General features: G+C 37.5%; 1 protein-coding gene across 2 annotated transcripts in view; it reads left to right on the top strand.

Moving 5' to 3' along the window:
- Positions 1–22,565, top strand: part of slc6a1l (solute carrier family 6 member 1, like) — a 112,252-nt gene that overhangs the window by 85,354 nt on the left and 4,333 nt on the right. The window contains exons 1-13 of one of the 2 annotated variants that reach the window (XM_079622421.1): positions 6,834–7,035; positions 8,450–8,819; positions 10,668–10,799; positions 12,014–12,114; positions 13,785–13,894; positions 15,739–15,871; positions 16,910–17,044; positions 18,570–18,673; positions 18,844–18,968; positions 19,174–19,286; positions 20,408–20,539; positions 20,640–20,742; positions 21,384–21,484. In XM_079622421.1, the coding sequence (XP_079478547.1) occupies positions 8,582–8,819; positions 10,668–10,799; positions 12,014–12,114; positions 13,785–13,894; positions 15,739–15,871; positions 16,910–17,044; positions 18,570–18,673; positions 18,844–18,968; positions 19,174–19,286; positions 20,408–20,539; positions 20,640–20,742; positions 21,384–21,484 (1,527 nt within the window). In that variant the 5' untranslated portion in view covers positions 6,834–7,035; positions 8,450–8,581. Of the gene's footprint in view, positions 1–6,833; positions 7,036–8,449; positions 8,820–10,667; positions 10,800–12,013; positions 12,115–13,784; positions 13,895–15,738; positions 15,872–16,909; positions 17,045–18,569; positions 18,674–18,843; positions 18,969–19,173; positions 19,287–20,407; positions 20,540–20,639; positions 20,743–21,383; positions 21,485–22,565 lie in introns of those variants that run through there. The other variant, XM_079622422.1, reaches the window with a different exon arrangement.

Below are 22,565 nucleotides of genomic sequence, written 5' to 3'. Positions count from 1 at the left end.
CGTGACTTGCATTGCCACACATGAACAATGAGAAGCTGTACACAACCTCTAACACTGCAAATAAAAAAGTTAGTCTTCCCAATGAGTATTTGTGTCTATTATGCAGTTAAAGAGCCCTTTTTTAACGATCTGAAATGCAAGTATCAAACACGAAACGCGAGTAACTTTGTGGGCGGATCCCGGGCGCTGTTGCTATTATACCGGCGGGATAAATGACTCTTGCGCCCAACGCAAATCTAAAAAGGGTTGGTCTGAAGTAGCTTCATTATTCACAGGTGTGGTTTGGGCCTAACGTGAAATAAACCAATCAGAGCGTCCTCTCACATTCCCTTTAAGAGTAGGCGCACTTGTTCCATGGCGGATCGCTATTATAACGGCGGATTTGCCAGCGCACACCAGGAGCGGTTGACAGCCGAGGAGACCGATGTTCTCGTCAGGGCCGTAAAACACAGAGAAGTGACATTGTATGGGTATGTGAGAAACCCATCCAAATTAGCTTCGGTTAAACAGGCGTATAATAATTTGGGTAAATGTGTAAGCTAGATTTATGTCAATTTTTTTTCACATCTTCATGGACACAACAATGATTTCCCTCGTGTGTTAATATTTTTCCTTGTAATAATGTATGATTTGCAAAAATGAAAATTGCTGCGTCTGTTTAGATTAGAGAATCAAAGTGTATGCTGGTGGTTCACACGCTACATTATGGCCAAGCACGCGCCCTTAAAACACCATATGACTAACGCGCAGCGCGCCACTGTCTTTAGACTAGGTTTTTCCTGGTCTGTGGCGGAATTGCTTTCTAAAACTGGAAAATAGCACCATGGAAGTTTTGCGCCGGAACACGCCTCCTCTTTCCGCTGAACCGCCCCCGCGAGCGCAAGTTCATTTCCTAATTTACCGACGTGCGTCTGTGGAGGGAAAAGTCCGCTGTCCGCGGGTGCAAAATAGGAATGATACATGCGTCGGTGTACAAAGTCAATTGCGCTGGGTGCAAGATAGGGCCCAATATGTCTAAAAATCCTTAAAACTAAATGAATATGCTAGACAAGCAACACATATCAATTTGAAAAAACATTCCTCTACTTTAGGTACGTTGGTCCTATTAGACTCTCGTACATTTCATTTGTAAAATGAGAAAACCTAAGAATATACCACAAACCCAGACTAAGTACTGAAGGAAAATGAAAAATCCCAGTAAAACACCAACAACTTTTGCTTCTTTTTCCAGACAAATTATTATTATCACAACTCAAATAGTTGATCGTTTTTATCTCACGTTTGCTTTTGTTAACAGCATCGGTTACGTTCAGGATTTAGTAGGTGGTACGCTAATTTCAAATGCGATAGAGCATTAACCACCATGATACGTACAATAATGTTGTCATGATACATAATAAAACATTGCCAGATTCACATTCATTTACATTAGATGAACCTTAACTCACTTTTAGGGTCACTCACTGGGCATTTCACTTTTTGTGCAATCTGCAGAAGAAATTTTCCAACTATCATTCTGCAGATATGTCGCAACATGCACATTATTCTCTGTTTTCTTCACTGGATTGTTTATCTGTGTACTTCTCAAACCTTTCAGACCAAATAAGTACCTGAGCCTAGAGGTCAAGCTGTGACATTTAGATCCTCTATTGTTCAGAAGTCTTTCCATCTTTCCGTCATTCCGTCCCACGAATCAGAGTTCAGAGATCAGCGTCTTGTTCTTCATTCAGAACACAAGGACTTTAAAGTGTGAATGCACTTTAAATATAACATGCGTAACAAATGAAGAAGTAAACTGAACGTTCACATTGGCTGTTCATGCATTACACGGTGTGAACAAGCAAACTGAATGGGTAGTGCACCATTTTTGGTTGTATGTTAACAGTTTCTCCCTGTGTAATCCCGTTTTGTTCTCACCACGAGCCTCGCAGGTTCATTGTGGGGTGTAATTAGCCTCTATTGATTTGAGGGCAGCATACAACAAAGTGATGAAAACCAACTCTGACAACTCCAATTCTGTGCCTGTCGCTTAACGATTGCAGGCAATGACAAACCTAATGTGAGTAACCTCTGATTTGCTGTTGACATTGTGGCTGCATGTGGATATAAGTCTTTTCATTCCCAAGAAAAGTGACAAAAGAGTTGTTGACATTGTGGCTGCATTTGGTTATATCCCTTTTTATTCCCAAGAAAAGTGACGAAGTGTGTGAATTAACATTGTACGTCATCCAAAACCATCTATTGCCACACACATTTTGCTTTGTTAAGTTGTCTTCTGGTAATTAAATTTCCTAAGTCGTGCTTCTCTTGGCGGCCAGTTTTGATAGAGACACGGAAAACTACTAAAATATGCCCTTGAAGTAACTCAGTGTCTTGGCTAGCCACATGATATATGAATATTCAATTACAAATACATTGATGTAACACTCTTAATAGCTTTTCCCTGTCGTCACACAATGCATCAGGCTCGCACCTTTTAAGCCAACCAGAAGAGCCTCTTTAACCTTTAAAGATTTTATGTTCAAATGCAGTCAGTTTGACGTAAAATTATTGTCGTTGGCAATAGACATTGACATTGAAGTTGTGTCATTGTTTGGCGTGTATTATATAATTCAATCTAATAATGCAATAATGGGCTAATAGAAGAAAAAAATACCAAAGAATGGAACATATTTTTACATATTCCAAACCCATATGCCATTTGCCCAGTGAGTGGTAGAGGGTTGTGCTTCCCACAACATAGACACAATTGAAATGGATGGGATTCATACCAGTGTTCTTGGTCAGTTTCCCAAATATTACTCATAGGAGAGATGCTTTTGTAAAGCTAACTTCTTTTTTGAGAGCTGTCCAATTCTGTTAACAGGACACATGGAATTCTGAGGTTACTCACCCAGCATTTGATTGAGACTTTAAAGGGATTGCTTTGGCAGTGGATTACCCCAAACATTGACCCAATCTGCCGCTGGTCAGCGAACAGATAGTTACTTATAATTCATAGAATGTTCAAAAGGGACCATCAAAATAAAGTGTCACCAAAGTTTTTGGTTGAATCAGTGTTGCCGTGTCAGGGTAGTTGCTCAAACAAACAAACCAATGTTTTGTTTCAAATTTTAACGTGTGCAAAAATGTGCAATTAGCTTAATAATTAATAAGGTGAGACACTACAGGTGAATAGGGTACAATTTTAAAATAATAGATATCACCATGAAACTTCCTCAGTTGATTATTTACACAAGTTCATAAAAAAATGTATTACAAGTTTTTGAAATTTGTATGTTTAATTATGCAAATTAGACATTATTTCATTAAATATGCACAATTTTGCATATATTTTCGGTAGATAGATCTGAACATATGACAAAGCCAGGTGCAAAATTATTTTTTTCATTTTGATTACACACAAGATGGAAAAAGATGTTCAGAGGGATTTCAGGATATATGCTTTCAAAATATACTGTCCATAGCCTTAAAAAATCGATTTTCGCCATATTTTTTTTTTTTAAATGTCACATAAATCAGGCCAGGAATGATTTATTAACAAATCCCTCTGAACATGTCTTCAGAATACTGCTAATTGTATAACTGGGAAGTTTGGTGTACATAGGTGCTACATAGGCTGAGATGTTTCTACTGGAGGATGACAAAAAAAAAACATTTTGAGAAAAAGGCATTTAAAGATTTGTAATGTAAAAATTCATACTTTTTTAGTGGAAACCACTATTTACAGACACAATATCTCATCAAATCATTAGCAACAACAATAAAAACCACCTAAATCACATCAAAACTTATAAACACAGCATTTATGGCCTTTAACTGAACAGAAAAAAACAGTCAAAAACACACATCTAAATGTCAGAGCACATCACGTGATGCATCTGAACGAATCACAGTGTCAGAAATTGACATCAGCCAATGAGATTTCGCTTTTAGAGTTAAATGCCCATTGTACTTTCACGATTGGTTGCTGATAAAAAGGAAATGACCATATTTGGATCTGACAGCATTGTACAGCAGAGAGAGAGCTTTACAACGATGTGTGCTATTAAAGAAAGCAGACAGAGATCAGCAGCAGCGCGTTGATTTAGAACGCCAACTTTTGTTGAATTTCTGAGAAATTGACACACGCAAACAGACAAAGTGTAGTAAAATAAAGACCTAAATGTGTATTTCAGACTTTTTTTCACCACAAGTAAAAGAAGACATGTTATTGAAGACAAATAGGCCAAAATCTCAAAATTGACCAGTGAAAAAAAAAAACGATGTTTTTGCCTGCCATGTCTCGCCTTAAAACATCTGTGAATAAAGCATTGTTTGCATCCCATGTGTCACTTCCTGGGAAACTGGCGCAAAGTATCAATAATAAAAGTTGAGGTTGCTGCAAACGGGGAAGCCAATGTGTCTCTTCATTCCTACATAATAAATTACTGGCGCTTCAGAGCAAACAGATGAAACTCAATATAACGTGACAGCGTTTGGAGGCGGATGCCTGATGTTTGGGAATGCAATCGTGTGAGACAGTTCTAGGAGGTAATTATACCAAATCATTTTGATGACAAACTTTGGTTGAGGCATTTCAGAATGATTAAAACAACATTTGAGATGGTGTGTAATGAGATTAGTCTGCTGGTTAGTCCAGTTATGCCGTTCCACTTCTACCGTCCCCCATTTCTGGCAGGGAACAAAATGCATTGTCATTGCACTGTATAAGTTAGCCACATGCGCCAAATCCAGAGTTGTGGGGGAGACATTTGGCATCACCAAAACCAGTTTTCTGAGCAATGTTTCTAAAACAATTATCCAATCCACACATTTGCAATCCAATCGCGAAGTCCCATCCAAATGTTTGTGTTTCCAGCACAGTATATGCGCATGTATTCTTATTGGATCAAATAAATTCCCGTCAATTGTGCGGATGGGTTTTATATCCCAAAATTTGCATACAAATATGTGGATGGAAACTATAGAATCTATAAATTACATTGTCTGTAAAGAGTACGAATAAAGAAGTATAACAACATAATTTCAGGCAAACTCAAACTGGTATGTTGGATGTTTCTTCTTTCCACCCAGCCAGATTTATAAGGTGTGCATACTGTTGTTATCTCACACATTGTCAAATTTTATTTCTTGGCAGAAATAAAACTGTAAATCAGTTGCTATTATGACCTCTCTTGCTAGAAATGGACCAGATACCTGTATGGACAGACAGTTCTGGGCAGTTTCCCCAGATTTATTTAAGACTATTGCTCAACAAAACTCTACTAGTTTTAAACTCTGGCATTAACTTATCTCACCCCCTTTGTGCTGTCATGTTTGTGGGATTATCATTTTTTTTTGCCCATCACCCAGCATCAGTGTATGACCTCACTGGATGCTCTTGTGTCTGAATGGGATCAAATCCCCGGAGCCATATTCCACCATCTACTGTAGTGGAAAACTGTTGTGGCAGCAAAGGGAGGACAAACTTTCCATTCATGCCCATGATTTTATAATTAAATGTGCAACAACCTAATACAAATGTGGTGTTTGGGTATATGCATACTCTTGGCCGTGATCTTAGTCATTCATGGAGGCACATTCTTATTTTCTTTAGAAGATGCTCTAAATCAGGGGTGTCCAACCTGCCTCTTGGACAACCCCCTTCCTAAAGAGTTTAGCTCCAGTCCTAAACATATACCATACTCATTGGAAAAACGTTCCTGTGGCAACATTTTAGCAAAACGCAAAATACTTACAAATACGTACCTATCCCTGCAATTTCTAAAAGAAATGAACACTAGAGACCGTAAAACAGCAAATACTTTTAATCGTTTTCATAAACAAATTATGATTACAGGGGCAGATTATGGATTAATAAAGACTTTTCACGTGGCGCCTTGCACAATTATGGACCTCAAAACACTTTTAGCATAGTGCATGATTTGTAAACTAATATATTTTGGAGTTTGCATCACCTAACCAGCTCCACATGTTAAGTTTTACTGACTTATTACACGCTGACAAAACTAAGTCGGACGACACTCAATAATGGCCCGACGTTACACGACGGCTGACCGTCAGCTTGGTGTGACTTTCAAATCTTGTGACTTACATCTTACTTTCAAATAAAAGAGTTCATTATCAATTACTATTTGATCACGAGAGATTTAGTAGATGTAGATACACCTTATAACTCAATGTATTGCTATGTAATTACTATGTTATTACTACAACAGTACATCAGATCTTGGCAACAGAATTTCACAATTATTGTCTTCATTAATACTTTATTTCACATCTTTAAGCAAATGTATCCTCATCTAATAAGTTTGTGCAAACCACACATGATGGTCAGTTAAACTGTTGCATTATACTAAAGGGCTATCAAGCATTTATTGATTTTCAAATCTATTTTATTCACCTCAATATATTTTACAAGCCAATTACAAATGTATCAGTCATAAATAGGAGCCTCAACTGATAAAGTCATGCCTTTGAGGTCATTTTTCGGAGACATCATGCTGTCTGTATTTTAGGCACTATGCCTGCTTCATTTTCAAATCCTTACAAGCTCTTTCAATGTTAGAACGGAGCACTTTTCTAAGGGGATATCCCATGGCAACCAGACTGGCACAAGAGTCGTTGCACACAAAAGCACACACTGACACACAACTAATACACACACACACGCACGCGCACAAAATACTGGATCACGGCAATCGACTCTTATTTGGTAGCCTCGGGCTTTCAGTGTGGTAAAGCGATAATCCTATCAAACAACAGGTCGAAGTTTATTATCTGCAGCTCAATACCAGCCACAGGAACACCAGGGCATAGAAGGCCCCTCCAGATACATAGAGCGAGAGAGAGAAAGGGAAACTTTTTGCCCTAGCCGGGACATCGGGTCAGTTTCTCTTGTGAATGAAGGCGCTGGGTAGTTGGCATCGTCCAACAGTTAAGATCTGTTAAGTCACTTGTGGATACGTTTGAGTTCACCTCTAGCTGGTGGCATCTCGACTCACCTGACTGCGGAATAAAGACGTCTCAGAGGTACAGTTGTTTCCTTCTCTTATAGTGTGGTAAAAAACGTAATGAGCTGGGAACTCTATTGTCTATTGATGCAACCCTTGATCAATACGTCCGTATTCAATTTCCTCTGAAGCTTGTAGCCACTTAAAAGCTGTTAAAGAATGCAGAAGAAATGTCGTAGATTTTTCAAATACTCTGTGAGCCTGAAGCAAACTTGATTCACATTGAATTGCTTGGTGAACTACCATGGTTTAATGATACCGTTTCCAGATGTATAATGACTGTTCTTTAAACGAAAACGATGAGGAATCTGAGGGTGATTTTGTTATGCATTGGCATGCAGGTTGGAGACTTTCAAGGCGGTTAATCACAAATAAAAGTTGATGAATTCAACACGTCAATAGGACATGGAAAGAATTAGTGTCTTCATTAAGTCAATCTGATAATCAGCACGTACGTCAGGAAAGTTAATGATTCTCTTGAACTGCCCCGTCTGTAGAATGAAGGTGGTTTAATTGGATTTAAAGGGAAATTACAAGGTTGAGTAGTGCTAGGACAATTTATACAGATGCTATATAAGTAAAACACACAGCAAAAACAAACAGACATACAAAAACATTTAAATTCTGTATCTTACTGAATATTGATCACAAAGCATAAGTTGCCAGTACAAGACATTGTAAGTATTAACCTACACACCCCTATGGCCCTGTCACAAATTGCCTACTTTATATGCACTTTCAGTCTTGTGGACTTAAAATGGCTGCCGTGTGCGCGTGTCTGTTAAGTCCATGAAACCGTAGGGTCTGAGTTCTGAGGTTTGAAGCAAACTCTGCAGCAGACTTATTCCCGACAGTCAAAGCAGCGTTACGTCACCAAAGTGCGGACTCGTAGGAAGACCACAAGTGTTTAGGGTGCCATTTAAGACAGGGCCTATGTAATCCTTGTTCAAAATGATAAGCCTTTATTTTATTGTTTACATAAAAACATACATAGAACATGTTTCTATACTATAAAAATGTACAGTACATTACAGTGTATTTGTGAAAAATATTTCCCATACTTTTACGAGAGTCATTTTTGATAACTGTCATCACAGTGAAGTATGGCAAGACATGATGATTGTAGCACCATTGTGCTGTGGAATCACAATGATTATCCAGTATCATACTGTATATTTACACATTAATAGTGTGATAACATAACTATGTCATAACCCCAGTTGTTTTTCAAATTCTATACCATAATTTAGTACAACATTACCACTTCCAGTTCTGAATGATCAATGGTTTACTGCAGAAAAAATATCTAACCTGCATTGATTTCACTGTAAAATTCTAAATGCAGTATTTACAGCAAAATATTACTGTCAAATATTTAAAAATATTGGCTTTTTTTTACACTAAAACATTATTTATTAATTTTGTTTCCCCAGAAAATCAATTCGAAGTGTTGTGTTTGAATGAGCAAACATTCACAGTCAGTAGCCCTGCACTTGACAACTCAATAATACATTACTGGACTGAGGTGGATTATTATCCGACTGTGGTGTGACGGTGTTCCTGTGATGGGGAAGACTGGCCAGAGCACGGTGGACCTCAACTCACCCTCAGAAGTGAAGCAGGCTATCCCGTTTGAGGACCTTCGTCACAACAGTGTTCCCGTAGAAGAGGAGAAGGAGAATAAAGTACCAGACAGAGGAGCGTGGAAGGGAAAATTTGACTTTCTTCTGTCCTGCGTTGGATATGCCATTGGGCTTGGAAATGTGTGGAGGTTCCCATATCTTTGCGGAAAGAATGGTGGAGGTAAGAGAAGACTGACCAAGCTATTACAGTTAAGCTGCTGAGAACATATGCCTGGTTGGATCAATACGCTTAGGGCTGAGGTTGGGGTTTGAATAACATTTTTGTCATTTAATCAAACATTTGCCTCCGATTTTATGTGTAGTTAAAGGTTAGTTTAGGTGTAGGATAGGAATAGGACTTAGTTTGACAAGAATATCGTGCCAGGCCCAAGAAATGTAGTTCCCATGACCCAGAAACAGTTTGAAGAAGCTAGATGGGCATGTGTAATTTTATGTTGTAGAATATCAACCCAGATTTTACAGGAAAATACCAGTGGTGTGTTTCCCAAGAGCTTACCAACTATGGTTGCAAGTTCCGTTGTTAGTTGAATGTGTTTCCCAAAATCATAGTTCAAACAAACATTTGCAAACATCATGGAAAATTGATTATAAAAACAGTTTTTTGTTAGTATGACATGGACTTAGATTAAGCTTTTGAGGAAAGTAAGCAAGCTAATATCTATAGTTTATAGTGCATATATATATTACAATTATGTAGTAGGAATAGTCCTCAGATGCCATATTTGTTACAGCAATAATCTGACATTTACTTGATTTCAAACAGAGACATTAGCATAAGTTATTCCTCCACTGCCTGTGTGACAATGCCATTATTGCCAGTTTTATATTGTTGAACCAAAGTCGATTGAACAATGGATGTGAGACAAAGTCACTAATGGTTTTAGGAAACAGTCGTGACTGCAGGGATGATCACCTTATATTTATGGTGCTGGTCCGTACCATGGGATGTTGGTGGGTGCCTTGGTTCTTATCCGATTTCTTAACTAGCTTGCAATGCAAGACAACCAGCCATTCCAAGTGAAATTATTTTACGGATATAACCCAGTGACTACTGTACCAAACACCAAAAATAAATTTCAGCTATCCGAAAGGTGATTGACCTAACGGCACACAGATTTTTTTTTTCCGTTTTTTCTAGATGCTAATTTTGCATATAGAAACTCTAGTGAGAACACATTTGATGTGATTAAGAGACCATTAGGATTCTAGGCCGTATGTTTTAAAAGAGGAAATATAGATGAATCCAAAATGAACGTTTAATGGCAAACATGTTGAAGATTAGCAGACATACTGTCGATTCATTAAGTGATAAGCTGCGTCCTCTCAAAAGCAGTTTATTTAGCATTCTGAATCTCCCCCATCCACTTCCATTAAAAAATGGCCTCTTGTGGCAGCCCGGTCTCACCCCAAAACGTCATATACTGACGGGTCTTGACCATACGTCAACATACGACGTTAAGGGTTCCCCTATAACGTCAATATGAGACGCAGACATAAGCGCACCAGCAGCGCCTCCTAGCGGTACCCTAACGCATACCTAAACCCAACCATACCCGAATCGTCACACATGGACGTTAAAGGGTACCCTTTTCGTCGTATGTTGCCGTATGGTCAAGACCCGTCAGTATGTGACGTTTTGGGGTGAGACTGTGTTACTTGTGGAGCATTTGCTAACCTTTGCTAACCCTGGAGGCTCTCCTTAAAGTGGCTCTGAGAGACTGTTCACATGTCTAATGTGAGCAATCTCAGAATTCAATTGAAGAGGAGGTGGGAGACCATTTCAAAGTTTGCTTGGATCTTAAAGGGATAGTTCACTTTAAAATTAAAATTCTGTCATCATTTACTCACCCTCAAGTTGTTTCAAACCTGTATTCATTTATTTCTTCTGCTGAACACAAAGAAATATATTTTAAAGGATGTCAGTAACCAAACAGTAGACTGTACCCATTGACTTCCATAGTATTTTTTTTCCTTTTTCAAGCCAAATTGTTTATTGCTTTGTTTTTAGGAGCTTTTCTCATCCCATACTTCACTACTCTGGTGTTTGCTGGTATCCCGCTGTTTCTGCTAGAGACGTCATTAGGACAGTTCACATCAGTAGGGGGGCTGGGAGTATGGAAATTAATACCCATGATGAAAGGTGAGAAATATTTACATACACATTAGCTATATGGGAAGTTCTTACTGAGTACCATTGCCTCACTGCATGTTGTGTACCGTCATCAAATTACAATGTGTTTTAGCAGCCGGAATTTGTTATACATAATAACATTAAACCAATATCTAGCGGTGGAACTACTTGTTTTTTCAACCAATGGCAGATGGGGTGTGTTTGAAACTTTTTTGAGTCAATCATTTTGTAGTTCTATTTGGTGACTCTTAGAACAGCGCAGAGATGACCAATTATGAACTTTTTCAGTCATTTTGTTTTTGTTTTCTACTTGAATAGGTCTTCATGCATTCATTTGATTAATTAATTATAAATATATGACATATTTTACGTTATTGCAGCTCCTCTCTTCCCTGTAACGCTCTCTTTAGTTCTGAATCGAATGGACCAATTGTGATTGGTCAACAGTTTCAAGCGTGTTTCGGAAAAAATCACTCTGACAATAGTTTTAGCATTGGCGACTAGATCTGATGAGCATGCTGTTGCTGAGCAGGTATGGACTTGAGAGTGCCAATGATACATAGACAAGATGCAGTGTACATATACGTATATATAAATCCTGAAGCAGAACTAGGAAGGTGGAGCTGGGGGAGGTAGAGGGTTCACAGAGGAAATCTGATATCTGACCAGCTTACAGCAAACAATGAACCAGACTGTTTAAATGTTGAAAATGCACAGACCAATCAGCTTTTGTCATGTGGTAAATTATGTGATTGCTAGCAGATTGAATAGGACCTATCCGTTGTCAATTTTAGGAAGGAAAGAACTTGTGGGATTTCTAAAGGATTGATTCTCTCAAGTATGCACTCAATGCATCTTTGATATCAAGAACACATTCGGGTACTTCCACGCATCCTCTGTTCTTGCGTTCTTCAGTATTGGAATTGAACATCAATGGTTCGACACAAGACCACATGAGAACGCATATTGAGAAACAGCCACTGGCTAAATTTCGAATAGCACACTATTTCTGCAAATAGCAGTGATATTTAATTTAAACATAGTGGCTACCATTTTCAGTTGTGTCTAGATGGTTCTCCGAAAGTCACACGCAACATTAATTCACTGTGTTTATCCTGCAAGGCTTCTAAAATGTGTCTTGGCATAAAAAATGTTTTGGCGTTGTTGTTGGTTATTTGTGCTTCATCACCTGAGGTTTCACTCATAAGCTCCTCTTGTGTCAGGTGTGGGTCTGGCTGCTGTGGTTCTGTCCTTCTGGCTCAACATCTATTACATCATCATCATTGCCTGGGCTCTCTACTACCTCTTCAGCTCTTTCAAAGCAGTGAGTGTCTATCAAAAAACACACCAATGTGCATTCTACTCTCTGTGTTTCGTCTACTATAATTTAAAAATGGCTCATCAACTTTTTGCATAAGAATGTGGAGGGTTTTGTTTGTTATATGTTATCATTTGATCTCTAAATAATCATTTGATTACTTAATAAAAAAAATGTTAGGCCATCACAATGTTTTTTTTTAATTGCATTCATTGGTCAAATAGGTTTTGCGGTGTTAATTCTCACCATCCGTGTCTTTATCTGCTCCAGTGAATTCAGCTACACATGGAATTTCTTGAAAGTCTTCTCAGAATTGTTCCTTCTTTCAAGTTCTCTCTTCCTCCCTTTTCTCTGTATCTCTCTCCGCCTCCTTGACCCCCTTAAGCTTTCTGTGGCTCTGTCTTTGCTCTAGAGAGTGTTTTAAAGGCTCCACAGAAATAATAACTGCCTCTGTTTTGTGGAAATCGAAGTGCAGTTCCTGCCATGGGAATAAGAGCTTGTCTCTAAAGCAGTGCAGAGGGAATCTGAAACAAAAAAGACCTTTGTTTTATGAATGCATTGTGCTGTTATGTTTTAATGCTTTTTATTTTCCATATATATATTTGAACAAATCATTTTTAAAACATTTGTCTGGTGGACTGAAATGGGGAGTAAGGAAAAATGTCCTGAGTGGGGAAAAATCTTGTAGGTTTACATTGGAGGAGGGTCCGTAGCCCGTCAGAACACATTCTGTCTAGCAACAACCAAGGACACTTATGACCAAAAATGGCATGTGATGATAATAAACTACTAAGCATAGCAACGCCCTGGTAACCACCTTAAACCCTAGCAACTGCATAGTAACCAAATAAAAAATAATTTCAATGAGACACTTACTTAAGAACACTTACTTAGCATACTTTTCAAAAGATTGTTATCTTATAATGCAAATAATATATAGGCTATTTTTAAAGAATATGCTGGGTTGTTTCAACCCAATTTTGGGTAAAATATGGACAAACCCGGCCATTGGGTTACATTTTTCAATTACATTTTTAACCCAACATTTGGGTTTGTCCATATTTTACCCAAAATTGGGTTGAAACAACCCAGCATTTTTTAGAGTGTACTTAAGTGCAAACTCAATACTTTACTACACTTATTTGCATGTTAATTGTGACTAAATGGAAATTTAAGTATCATTTAATTAAGGTTTTGTATTAAAAGCAATTAGCTGAACCACTTAAGTAGGATTATATTTGTATATGTAATTTCATAATTACATCTGTTCTCTTTGAAATATGGCTAAAGTGTGATGTCCAATGTACTGACAAACATTTATGGTAAACTTTTAGTTTGACATTATTACAAAGTGCACATTTAAAAATAAAATTACGTAAATATGTTAAGAAACATGAAAGTGTACTCTCCTTAAATACATTTAAGTGGTCTTTTATGTCATTAATATTATATTATCTGCAAGTACAGTTTGTTAAATATTCTTTTAATTATTTAAGCACACTACTACAAGTGTGAACAGAACAGGTGCAGGAACTAATTAACAACCAGGGAAACTGACGATAACGGCAAACTCCGGGAAACCGCAGGGACTTTACATGTGACAACAATGAAGCACACTTTCCTTTCACAAGGGTATTTCAAATCTTCACCCACTTTAATACTCTCTCTCTCCTTAGGAGTTACCATGGCAAACTTGTGATCACCCTTGGAACACTGATCGCTGCTTTTCCAACTACAGTTTGATGGACACCACCAACCTGACCAGCGCCGTCACTGAGTTCTGGGAGTGAGTCAACACAATTGTGATTTTAACACTTTGGTGTTACAAAAAAATAAAAATATATAATACAGTTGTAATGTAAGGTCTGATCAAATATATATTTTCCTGTCTGAGCTGTGCTTAGTAGTTAGCACGTGTGCTTGGTTGTGTGAGAGTTCGTATCTGACGATTCCTTCAAAAGAATATTTTTTTTGTTTTGTTATCATTTACTTGTCCTAATAAACCCATTGGACTTTCATCTGTGGAGCACAATAGTTGGAATAATGTTCACACTGACCTTTTCTAGATTATGAATAAGTCTTGACCATAGCCCTCTATAATCTCAAATTTGACCTTGTAAAAGAAGGCCTTTGCACAAATTTGATTCGGTTATGTCACGCACAAGATTGAAATCAAGTTTGGAATCATTGACATCAAACCCTGACGTGTATGTTTGAATGTGCAAATGTGTTACCAACCTGATTTCACTGCAATTCATACGCATTTTACAAGGTGGCTAATTTGTATGAATTTGTACCTCACTCGTACGAATTCGTATGATTTTTGCTAAATCGTACATATTTTACGAGTTGTCCAATTCGTATGAATTTGTACGAATGACCTACCCCTGACTCCACCCCTAAGCCTAGCCATAACTGTGGTTTAGACAAATCATACGAATTCCTATGAGTGAGGTCGTACGAATTACCACCTCGTACTCACTTGTACGAATTCGTATGAATGACCTACCACTGACCCCGCCCCTAAACCTACCCATCACTGTGGTTTAGAAAAAATCGTACGAATTCGTACGAGTGAGGTTGTACGAATTACCACCTCGTACTCACTTGTACGAATTACCTACCCCTACCCCCGTCCCTAAACCTACCCATCACTGTGGTTTAGACAAATCGAACGAATGACCTACCCCTGACCCCGCCCCTAAACCTACCCATCACTGTGGTTTAGACAAATCGAACGAATGACCTAGCCTGGGAAAACCCAGACCACTCTCAGTTGTAACTGAGTAAGGGTCTGGCAAAGCTCCATAGACAATTCATTTCCACAGGGGCGTCACCAATGGACGTCGGAAAGATCTAAAACCAATCAGAGCGATGAATGACATGACGTATGCAGAGCGACGGAGAAACATCTCGAGACTCTCAGCAATTCTCTGTTTGTGTTAACGAAAATGACCATTTTAAATCGCTTGAAACAGACGCGATAGCTGATTCGAACGAGTGATGTTGTGATGTTCCACGGCGGCATCCATCTTTGTAATGTTAAAAATCTGCGTCACCGTCTCTGCTCTGTCGTCATCGTGTAAAGCCCGCCCCAACGTTTCTGATTGGTGCCGCGATTTCGACGGACTGGAAATGGGTTTCAATGGGCTCTTTGCCAGACCCACTTGCAGAGCAAATCTAAATTTGCCGGAAGTGGTCTGGGTTTTCCCAGGCTACAAATGACCTACCCCCGCCCCCAAACCTACCCATCACTGTGGTTTAGACAAATCGAACGAATGACCTACCCCTGACCCCGCCCCTAAACCTACCCATCACTGTGGTTTAGACAAATCGAACAAATGACCTACCCCCGCCCCCAAACCTACCCATCACTGTGGTTTAGACAAATCGAACGAATGACCTACCCCTGACCCCGCCCCTAAACCTACCCATCACTGTGGTTTAGACAAATCCTACGAGTGAGGTCGTCCGAATTACCACCTCGTACTCACTTGTACGAATTGGTCGTGAGATAGCATTGGTTATACTGTTTCTTTAACCATTTCTTTCTTTCCAGTTCGAAACATTGACCAACAAAAGCATAATCATGTTTAATGCCTAACTAACAGATATTTGTTAACTCTATAGGAGGAACATGCATCAGTTAACAAATGGTTTGGAGGAACCAGGGGAATTGCGCTGGCCGTTGGTTGGAACTTTGGCGTTGTCTTGGATTCTTGTTTATTTCTCAATCTGGAAAGGAGTGGAGTGGACGGGGAAGGTGTGATATTCTTTCTATTCCTCATACAACAACCCAGAATGTTGTGATCAGAGGTTGATTTTTCAAAGCCCGGTAGACTCCGTGGAGTTTTAAATCATGTTTAATCTAATTGTGTTGTTTATTTGTACAAATCCATAGGAGAACTAAAAACAAAGCATTTGATGAGAAATCTTTGAGATCAGATCTCTGACTTTTAATTGCAGACTTTGGCAAATCTGAGCACAGGTTTGGGATCTCTTCAGAAGAGTTTTTCCCCTCAGGAAAAAGAAGCAGGAAACTCAACTGTGGAAGCTCAGTTCGATCTCATTACTTTTTAGATATACACAATTTATTTATTTAGCATATCATACATTCTTATTGTCCAAGTCCATTTTTTGAGTGTTGCAGAAATTGGACAGTTCACTGTAAAAGATAATCCTGTAAAAAAACGGTAAACTATTGGCAGTTGTGGTTGCCAGCATCATACCGTAACAATACGGTGTGTTACTGTTTTCGTGTTACAGCATATATCTGTTAAATTAAAGTTTTATACTGTAGCTGACATTACAGTATTTAGCAGTTAATTTCAAAAACAGTAACACACCGTATTTTTACGGTATGATGCTGGCAACCACAGCTGCCAGTACTTTACTTTTTTTTTTACAGGATTATTTTTTACAGTGTATGATAACTAGCCGACGGACATGTCTTTATATTAAATTGTAAGCCATTTCAATTATTTTTTTATTTATTTTCCTGGAGAGAAGGGAAAATGGCTCTCTTTATCTGCCCTTTCTCTGAGGATAATTGAATTTTAATGTGATCTCTGCTCTGGGGAAGAAGAAATACATTTTACAGCAGTCTATAACCTTGATGGACATCACTAATTAAGGACAATCATTATCCTACACAGCAACAACGTGTTCCTACCAATCATTAAACAGAAGCCAGAGAAAGCATTACACTAACAAGTTAATAATGTTGTCCTCTACACCTACTTTAAAATGATTCACTCTGTAACCCTCTCTCTTTTTTTCATTTCTCTCTCGTCCTCCTCAGGTGGTGTATTTCTCAGCCACATATCCCTACTTCATGCTCTTTATTCTGTTTTTCCGTGGAGTCACTCTCCCTGGGGCGATAGATGGCGTTCGCTTTTATATCACCCCAGACTTCAAAAAGCTTTTAAAATCTGAGGTAAAAAAATCCTAAAATGAATTTTATATTTTAAATGATATTTCATATACCACATGAATATGTATGAATCTGAGAACTTAAAACACATGTACATAATTTCAGAACATTCATGTTTGAAAGTGCTGGGGAATAAAAACATTTCAGCAGCTCGACAGCTGATTTTACAGGACCACGCTCCTATTAATAGATATTATATTTTAAAAAATCATAAATTTTAATCAAATTGTACAATATTGACATTAAGGTAGTCTAAAACATTTTTAAGGACTTTTGAGTACTATAATAAAAGTAATTATTAAGGAAATTATATAAAAGAATAGAGTATTATATTTTAAATTATATATTTTAAATGGTATATTTAAAAGAATATTACCTAAGTGTGAACTAAATGTACTTGTACTTAAAGGAAAATATATTCTAGTTTAAATTCATTTTAAATGCAATTAGCTGAACTTTAGAGTGCATTTTTGACACATTTTTATAATTTCATAATTGCGTCCATTGTCTTTGAAAAATATTTCAATAGTGTTCTGCCGAATGTACTGGCATTTATGGTTATTATTACTCTTGAACTTAACTGTATGTTACAGTATGTATTTAAATATATTTTTTAGTTACATTTGTAATGATAACATTGCAATTTAGTACATTTCAAATATATCAACTTTAAATGTAATATTGATTAACACACTGTTAAAGTACTTTACATGCGCTTTAGTTATCAAAATAAGGTAACTTTTTCTTCAAAAGCCCAACACAAGATAGTTAAAATATAATGATTTCATCTCATAAATATTATATTATCTGCAAGAACATTTGTTAACTTAAATATATGAAGTTACATTATATTTATAGTCATATTACATTTTCAATACACAGATCCTGAGCCAAGAACCACGTGTGGTAGAATTAATATTTTATTAGACTATTAAATAGACTATTAAAGCCTTCACTTCATAATAAGATGACACGGTGTTTGAGAATGTGTTTATTTTGACTATTAATATGTACACCTTATTATTTTTAATTTACTGTAACCACGGTTTCAATTATACAGTGTGGGTTATGAAGGTAATCATACTCAAGACTTTTTCTACAGTATTTGTAGATTCGCATAACTGCTGTTAATATTTCAAAGAAATTTGAGACTTAGATTTTACAGTAAACATTTTTCTGAATGTTTTCTGAACATAACCAAAAATGTTTAACTAACCATACACTAAGCCCCCCTTTAACTGCAGCTGTCCGTAAATTTCACAGATAAGCTTTTGCTCTTTTCTATGCACGGAGGACGCCGTTTTAGAGAAAGTTTATTGAAAGCTTTAGTATTTCACAGAGATTATTCAAAAATACGGTATCCTCAATATTTCTGTTCTCTCTTATCTCAAGCTACACTTTAAGAGTAGCTTAAGTAGTTTACAGAAAACTGCTGGTTGGCCAAATCATGCATGTAACTAACAAAAAAATGTATATGCACTGACAGTTCTGATACTATCAATATTTCTCATTTTGCATTTCCTCTCAGGTGTGGTTGGACGCTGCCACTCAGATCTTCTTCTCGTATGGTCTGGGTTTAGGTTCTCTCATTGCTCTGGGAAGTTACAACTCTTACAACAATAATGTCTACAAGTAAGAAATACAAGTCTCTGTCCAGATGTGCAGATATGCACATGTGGTGTGTACTTGTCATGCAATCTGATGTGCAGAATTGCCTTTTCTCTGAAATTCCATTCAGTTTGTTGCTGTGCCATAATTTCACTTGTGATTCAGTTGACCTGATTCTTGTTCCATCTATATAGAGATTCTATCATCGTGTGCTGTATAAACTCCTGCACCAGTATGTTTGCTGGGATCGTCATATTTTCCATTGTGGGCTTTATGTCGCACATCACAAAGAGACCCATTGAAGAACTGGCTGCTTCAGGTAATTATGTCTCTTATACGTTTACAAATTCCATTATTGCAAACCCTTATGAAAAAGTACACTTCAGCGTACTTTTAAAAAGAGTAGTTATTACAGAAAATTGTATGTCAAGCAATCATGACTTGATGATTTGGCATGAACATGACATGTTTTTTTTTTTTTGAAATGGTGAAATTAGACTCATATTTACACTTATGATGCTCAGGTCCTGGTTTGGCATTTCTGGCCTATCCGCAAGCAGTCACACAGCTTCCCATGTCTTCACTCTGGTCTATTCTCTTCTTCTCAATGCTCATGATGCTGGGATTGGACAGTCAGGTACTACACACACACACACACACACACACACACACACACACACACACACACACACACACACACACACACACTCTCTATTTGATGAATCAAAATAATTATTATTTGTAGTAGTCGACATTATGCCAGAGACACTGTCGCGAGAGCTTAAGGTGTATTAAACCCACAATACATCTAGCAGCATTGCACGCATTTAATTTATAAATTAAACTATTTATAAATTATTCATGTGGTGTTACTTTAGTTTTGTTGTGTTATGTGTGTGAAAGTTATGTCAAAGAAGATTACAAGATAACTCAGCACATAAAAAATAGTCTCTTCACATGGCCATTTTAGCTTATTGTTAGAGAATATATAGAAACTCAAAATATTTATTTATTTTTATTATTATAATTTTTTTTTCATGTTTACTTTATATTAATAAGTAACTCGTTGCATACCATAAAATACTGCAGCTGTAACACCATAGGAAACTTAAAACAAACTTAAAATAAACGTAATTATTACTTTAATTTTTTTTTTACAAATGTTTAAGTTACTCCAAAGCTTAGCTGCAGAAATTCGGTCTGTTATACATGTTTCCATATTTCCTAGTTAATGCGGTAACCCTTTATTTCGATAGTCCACATTAGACATTCTACTAACTATAAGTAACTTTGCAGCTACATGTCAACTAACTGTCATTAGAGTATTAGTAGACCGTCTGCTTAATATCTGCTAACACTTTATTTTGTTGGTCCCCCAACAGATATTCTACTGACTATAAGTAACTTGGCTACTACAAGTAAACTTATTCTCCTAACCCGAACCCTAACACCTAACCCTAACCTAACAGTCTACAGTCTACTAATACTCTAATGAGAGTTACTTGACATGTAGCTGCAAAGTTACTTATAGTTAGTAGAATGTCTAAAGTGGACTATCGAAATAAAGTGTAACCAAAAATGCTAGTAATATAATGTTGATGTATGATACATGGAATGTGTGAAGTGGAATTGCTCAAACAAGTTTCCAATACGTTTTTATAAAAGTGTCTTATAATCACCTGTCAACCATCATGAAAGCACTGTTTCAGTGTATGACGTGAGTGTATTAATGTGTACGTGCACACTTGTGTGTGACAGTTTTGTACAGTGGAAGGCTTCATAACCGCTCTAATGGACGAATATCCCACAGTCCTGAGGAAGAGAAAGAAAGTCTTCATCCTCATCGTCTGCATTATATCCTTCATCATCGGCTTCTCCAACATCACCCAGGTAAAGAAGGCTGCATTATTAGTGTTTCATAACTGTGTGTTCTCTTCAGCGTCAGACAGTAAGTTATGATCTTATAGTAATGTGTGTGCTCTTTTTTTAGGGCGGCTTGTACGTGTTCAAATTGTTCGACTACTACTCGGCCAGTGGAATGTGTCTTCTGTTCTTGGTCTTCTTTGAGACAACCGCAATTTCTTGGTTTTACGGTACATCTCCTTATATAAACATAGACTGCACAGGGTTGAGACATTTTTAGTTTGACAAATATATGTGAATATATGTGAACGTGATTGAAAGTTTCATAAAAATAAACAGTTCAAGCTAACCTCTGTACAATTATGCTAAATGAATATTCTGGGTTAAATACAGTTTAAGCTCAAGGTGCGATCACATTTACCTTTGTTTGCTCAATTTTCACGCGCATTTCAATAGCGAATGTGAATTTCATGAAAGATTTCCATTTGCATTTGTTCAAGTTGGTCGTGCAGATTTGCCACGTTGACCACAAGAAAGCTGTTTGGTTTGAAAGTGGCTTCTGTGTGAGCAGTGCTTCAAACATCATTGCACTATTCACGATAGACAATGAACCTTTTTGCCCGCAAAATTTCACCAAAATTCTGCTAATTCGACACACACCCTCAGTATGGAATAAAAAGGTACAGTTACAGTGTGTGTACATTAATTGTTACAATTTACTGTACTAAGTTATATATTTTGATGTATTGATTTCTATTGCAAGTGCATATATGAGGGAGTCATATATGAAAGTTAATAGGCTAGGTCCCTGAACCCTTGTTTGTGTGTGTGTGTGTGTATATATATATATGCATCTCTTCTCTTTCTCTAGGCGCAGAGAAATTTTATACAAATATTGAAGACATGATTGGTTACCGGCCTTGTGGCTTTTGGAAACAATGCTGGATTTACTTTACTCCAACAATTTGTTTGGTAAGTGTATCTTTGATATGTTTTCAAAGTTGAACTACATTAAACTAGACAGGATTGCAATTGCAAGATGCAACCATGGGTGTGTTCACACTTGTAGTTCGGTTCACTTGGTTATTTTGTTCCAGACCCCCCCCCCCCCCCCCGTGTATGTGTGTATAAACACACATACACGCGTGTTGCTTGTCGAACATCCAAAACAATGCTGTGCACTAGGCTAAATGTGCTTGCTGTATGTGCGCACATATGATGGTATATACTGGAGATAACAACTCGTGAAGAGCTTATAAACAAAACAGCAGCAGGAAATCCGTGTTATGTTTATCCATGTATATCCATGCAACTCCAAATGTATGAAATATATATTCTGTTGCCTGCATGAACATATACATTTGCTTTCTCATGTCACTAGCTTTAAATATGCAACTTCACTGGAGAACTAATGCATAAAAGGGACCAGCTGGACATAAATTAATGCAAAAGATGCTAACGATCGTGAAATTAAACATTTGGGTCGCTTGAGGTTCTAATGTTAGGGTCAGCCTCGACGGCAAACATACTGCTGTTCGTCAACAAATTAATTGCTTCATAATGATATGAACACATGTACTGTAGTGTACTGTATACATACCGTTTCATTGTCTGTTTTAAATCTACGTCTGAAGTTTCCCAGTCAAAACTTGTCAAAACAAACTCCACGGAGCCTCAGTGCTAGTTTTTATTTCGCCTCTAGAGGCCGCTCTCGTACTGTATATGATATTGGGCCCTTCTCAGCTGATCCAGCAACAGATGCAACCCGGAAAAAGTATCGGTATATATTTTTTATGATAATCGATTGTACCAACAATCGGTTATCGGTGCCGTAATCGATTGTAATCGGTAATCGTTATCTGTTAATCGACAAAACCGAATAATCAATCACCTCTACTTTTTAGGGTTGCATCTTGTGACTTCATGTCCTGTTTTTGGTTCGTTGACCTGTTTTTGTTCATGTTGCGTTGATATTTCATTCATACCATCCGAGGTTTCGGATGGTAGCTTTCACACTTGAACCGCATTAACAAAGCAATCGCACCATGGCTCT

This window comes from Phoxinus phoxinus, assembly GCF_949152265.1.
Source record: "Phoxinus phoxinus genome assembly, chromosome: 9".
In the NCBI taxonomy this organism is placed as follows: Eukaryota; Metazoa; Chordata; class Actinopteri; order Cypriniformes; family Leuciscidae; genus Phoxinus; species Phoxinus phoxinus.
This window is presented reverse-complemented; position numbering and strand designations above follow the sequence as displayed.